At 38.7% G+C, this 5,120-nt stretch overlaps 1 protein-coding gene across 1 annotated transcript; it reads left to right on the top strand.

Moving 5' to 3' along the window:
- The first annotated feature begins 2,618 nt into the window (after positions 1–2,618).
- Positions 2,619–3,554, top strand: OR11G2B (olfactory receptor family 11 subfamily G member 2B). Its single transcript, NM_001390383.1, has one exon. It carries the CDS (start codon positions 2,619–2,621, stop codon positions 3,552–3,554), a length of 936 nt encoding a protein of 311 aa, NP_001377312.1.
- Positions 3,555–5,120: the final 1,566 nt, after the last annotated feature.

The raw sequence follows: 5,120 nt of genomic DNA, 5'->3' as shown, positions 1-5,120 counted from the left end.
TTCAGACATACTCTATCTCAATTTTTCAAGGGCTGACTAATTTAACAAGTAAACAAAGAATACAAGGCGATTGTTGTTAATTAACTCAGTCCAAGTGGTCAGGGTACAAATACACAGACATCATTGCACCCATGTTCCAGTGCCCTCTGTAACTGACACAGGGTGAGTTTATTGGTCTTTTGCTGTTTGGTTGGTTGATTGGTTTGGGGAATTTTTTTTTTTGACAGTTTCAGCTCAGACTTGAGGCAGGTAACGTCATCAGTCTTCTGTACAGAGGAGCTCAGTAATAAAAAGTGAATAGTGATGCAAGCAAATTAAATATGTTAGATTGAGCGTAAAATGGTGATGGCAATTCCTGTTTTCTAGAACACGTTCCTGTTTTCTATAACAGCTCTGTAAGACTTCTTGGCACAGAATTGCTGAGAGGGAAAAGTTTTACTTAAAAGTGTAACATGATCAGTTTTTCCATTTTTCAAGGAGTACTCAGTCGCTGCTTAGAAAATGGAGGATAGAAGGGTAAAAGTAGAAGCAAGGAGCTGTGTTAGAACACTGCTGCAGAAGTCTAAGGAAGAAAGGATGGTAATTTAAACTTGAGAGACAGCAGTTGAGACAAAGGAGTGCATGATACAAGCCATCCTTTAGAAACAGAAGAATCCTGCTAATGAATTGGATGTGAGGGGAAAAGAAGAGATGTAACAATGAAATAGACTATACCAGAAAAAGTAAGTTCTTCAACATTAACTAAGCTATTTAAAGTGCTGAAAATATTTTGAGATGATAAAGTGATTAACACACACAAAAATAACCTTTTAGAAGGTTATTTCTTTAAAACATAAGGCTGAGCACAAGACTCAAAATTAAAGATGACTGTAAATTACATGCATTAAAATGTTCTCCTTAACCAAATCTGAAGACAGTTTTCTTTATAGTTTCCAGAATACTTTCCCTTGAAAGTAAAAAATTTCTAATATAAGCTCCTACTCTGAAAAAAGGAATACTGCCAGGAAGACAACAATGCAGTCTTATATTACAAAAATAAAAGAGAGAGAAGTCATTAAAATGCAGTATATATCTCACTCCCTGCTGCTTCTGCTGCTAAGTCACTTCAGTCATGTCCGAGTCTGTGCCACCCCATAGACAGTAGCCCACCAGGCTCCCCCGTCCCTGGGATTCTCGAGGCAAGAATGGGTTACCATTTCCTTCTCCGATGTGTGAAAGTGAAGTCGCTCAGTCGTGTCCGACTCTTAGCGACCCCATGGACTGCAGCCTACAAGGCTCCTCTACCCATGGGATTTTTCCAGGCAAGAGTACTGGAGTGGGGTGCCATTGCCTCCTCCGATCTCATTCATTAGGCTCTGGTAAATAGAGACCTTACCATTAGAAAAGAATGTTGACAATTTGAGCTTTCACACACTATCAGTAGGAGTGATAAATAATGCAATAATGATGGAACACTGTTGAACTTATCTACTGAAGGTAAAGATACACATGCCCTTATGATCTAGCCTATAGAAATGCATGCATGTGTGAACCAGGAAAAGAAAACTATGTTCATAGTACCATTACTCCTAACAGCCCCAAATTAGAAATAGCCAAAATAGTCATCTATAGTACAATGGTTTAATAAGTGGTGGTTTATTCATAGAGTACAGTGGGGTATAAATGGACACACTATAGATGATTGTAACAACATGAATGTAAAAAACCTTACTGTTGAACAAAATAAGCCATCCAAATACTACATATACTATGATTTCGATTATGTAAAATAAAAAACAAGCAAAACTTAAAAAAAATGTTTCAGAATGCATACTTAGTTATTAAAGAAAAATAGGGAGGTGATTACTATTAGGAAAGGAGAGTGTTAACAATTGGAGGGACTAAGAGGCAGAGGATAGTCATCCTCTTATTGGGATGGAGCATAAGAGGAGATTCTAGGCTACAAGTCATCCTCTATTTCTCAACTTCAGTGATAGTTACTGCAGAGTTTTATATATAAAGATTTAAATGTTGAACATGTTTCCATACATTTCACAATAAGTAAATATCTCTATATATACTGATATTCATTTAACTTGTGTGTTTTTTTTTTCAAATTTCACGTTTATTTCTTTTTTTTTTAATTTTATTTTATTTTTAAACTTTACATAATTGTACTAGTTTTGCCAAATATCAAAATGAATCCGCCACAGGTATACATGTGTTCCCCATCCTGAACCCTCCTCCCTCCTCCCTCCCCATACCATCCCTCTGGGTCATCCCAGTGCACTAGCCCCAACCATCCAGTATCGTGCATCGAACCTGGACTGGCAACTCGTTTCTTACATGATATTTTACATGTTTCAATGTCATTCTCCCAAATCTTCCCACCCTCTCCCTCTCCCACAGAGTCCATAAGACTGTTCTATACATCAGTGTCTCTTTTGCTGTCTCGTACACCGGGTTTTTATAATCCAACTACTAAACTAGGACAGTAATTCAGAATTAGACTAAAATAGTAACTATTGATACATAAATGTTTATTTCATTCCCCAGAGTGGCTTCAATTCATATCTGGGTTCTCACTTGTCTTTACAATTATTCAATAATGTGATGGTGTTTTCACAGCTTGCAGACTCATGAAAATCTCCAACACCCCCAACACCTCCAGCACCATCACTGGCTTCATCCTTCTGGGCTTCCCTTGCCCCAGGGAGGGGCAGATTCTCCTCTTTGTGCTCTTCTCTGCTCTCTACCTCCTGACCCTCATGGGCAACGGTTCTATCATCTGTGCTGTGTCCTGGGATCAGAGACTCCACACCCCCATGTACATCCTGCTCGCAAACTTCTCCTTCCTGGAGATCTGGTATGTCACCTCCACTGTCCCCAACATGTTGGCCAACTTCCTCTCTGATAACAAGTTCATCTCCTTCTCTGGGTGCTTTCTCCAGTTCTACTTTTTCTTCTCCCTGGGTTCTACAGAATGCTTTTTCTTGGCTATTATGGCATTTGATCGATACCTTGCCATCTGCTGGCCTCTACACTACCCCACTCTCATGACTGGACGTCTCTGTGCCAATCTTGTGATCAGCTGCTGGGTACTTGGTTTCCTCTGGTTCTTGATTCCCATAATCATCATCTCCCAAATGTCATTCTGTGGGTCCAGGATCATTGACCACTTCCTATGTGACCCAGGTCCCTTGTTGGCCCTCACTTGTACTAGAGTCCCTGTAATAGAGTTAACTAGCTCCACCTTAAGTTCTCTCCTCTTATTTATCCCCTTTCTCTTCACCATGGTGTCCTATGCTCTGGTCCTACAAGCTGTGCTGAAGTTCCCTTCATCTGCTGGACGAAGAAAAGCTTTCTCCACCTGTGGGTCCCATCTGACTGTGGTTTCTCTTTTTTATGGATCAGTAATGGTCATGTATGTGAGCCCAACATCTGAACATGATGCTGGAATGCAGAAGATAGTGACTTTGTTTTATTCTGTAGTTACTCCACTCATTAATCCTGTAATATATAGTCTGAGAAACAAAGATATGAAACATGCTATGAAGAAATTATTAGGAACATAAAAGTAAGGGTTTTGATTTAAAATATTTGGGGGGACAGAAGCTGTTTTTAATTTCTTGGTTAAAAAGAAGACTAACTGACTACAGAACTATAAGACATCTCAAAGATGTACTGCATATCCCCAATTTTGCAAGTGATAGAGCCATAGATTGAAAAACTGAGTTTAGTTTGCTGGGAAATATAATTAAATATAAATTTCCTGCCAATCTAGAAAACCTCTCCACAATGGTGGAAGAGAATAAAGCAGTTTTATTATTTATTATCTGTGGGTGTGAGAGTTGGACCATAAAGAAAGCTGAGAGCAGAGGAATTGATGCTTTTGAACTGTGGTGTTGGAGAAGACGCTTGAGAGTCCCTTGGACTGCAAAGAGATCAAACCAGTCAATCCTAAAGGAAATCAGTCCTGAATATTCATTGGCGGGACTGAAGCTCCAATACTTTGGCCACCTGATGTGAAGAACTGACCCATTGGAAAAGACCCTGATGCTGAGAAAGATTGAAGGCAGGATGAGAAGGGGATGACAGAGGATGAGATGGTTGAAAGGCATCACTGACTCGATGGACATGAGTTTGAATTAGTTCAGGGAATTGCTGATGGACAGGGAAGCCTGGCGTGCTGCAGTCCCTGGGGTCACAAAGAGTCGGACATGATTGAGCAACAGAACTGAACTGACTGATTATTGAATAAGCATTAAAGTAGGAGACTATGGGCATCTCAGGCAACCCACTGAAAAAGGGCAAAGACCAAAAGAAATTTCATCCTTTTGTAGTCAAGCAAATACAACCCATTATATACAGCTTCTCAAGATAAAAAGCTAATCCTCAAAAAGACTTGACCATTTTATCAGACATAATCAATTCATCCTAGACTCACCTAGTAATTGGACTGGCCATCTGTGTTTGCTAATTGGCTTCACACAGGGGAGAAAAGACATTTCTATATAACAGGAGGTAGCTTTCAACTTGGAAATTAGGCCACCAAAGTTAGGCTCCTATCTTCCCACAGGAAATGGAAGATTGGGGCCTTTCTATCTTGATTATTACGTTTCAGAGAGACTTCCCAGGTCCTTGATAAAGACATTCCTAGGTCATAAATCTGGCAAGGTGTTCAAATCCCTTAAAATATAAAACTTTTAAATTTTACATTCATTTCAATGACAGATAAACAAGTACAAGTTTTCTAAACTAAGTGTTCTGAAAACAGGAAGAGGGGAAAGTCTCTTCCTTTATCTTCAGCATGGATACTTACACGTCTTTTTTTTTTTGTATTTGCTCTTACAAATTGTACAATCCTAGGGCAAAACTTGTCTCCTATTACTCTTCCAACACCAACAAACTCTTTACTTTTCTGGTAGTGCTTTTATTTCTGTCTTCTAAAACATCTATCGTGATAACATCAATTTTAATGTTGTATATATCTTCAAGTCAATATGAAAAATAGCATCAGCACAATAAAAGTGGTAAATATATGAAAAAAAGTAAATAGCTTATGAAAGGCTTTTAAATATCTAAAAATACAATTCTATTTGGTTCAGAATTAGAGAAGTACAAAGAAAGCTATAATAAAT

This window comes from Bos taurus, chromosome 10 (assembly GCF_002263795.3).
Source record: "Bos taurus isolate L1 Dominette 01449 registration number 42190680 breed Hereford chromosome 10, ARS-UCD2.0, whole genome shotgun sequence".
NCBI classification, from domain to species: Eukaryota; Metazoa; Chordata; class Mammalia; order Artiodactyla; family Bovidae; genus Bos; species Bos taurus.
Note: the sequence above shows the minus strand (reverse complement) of the source record. Positions and strands in the feature narration are given on the sequence as shown.

Bases quoted from the DNA above. Each gene is read 5' to 3' on its own strand.
- OR11G2B (NM_001390383.1), top strand. From the start codon at position 2,619: ATGAAAATCTCCAACACCCCCAACACCTCCAGCACCATCACTGGCTTC.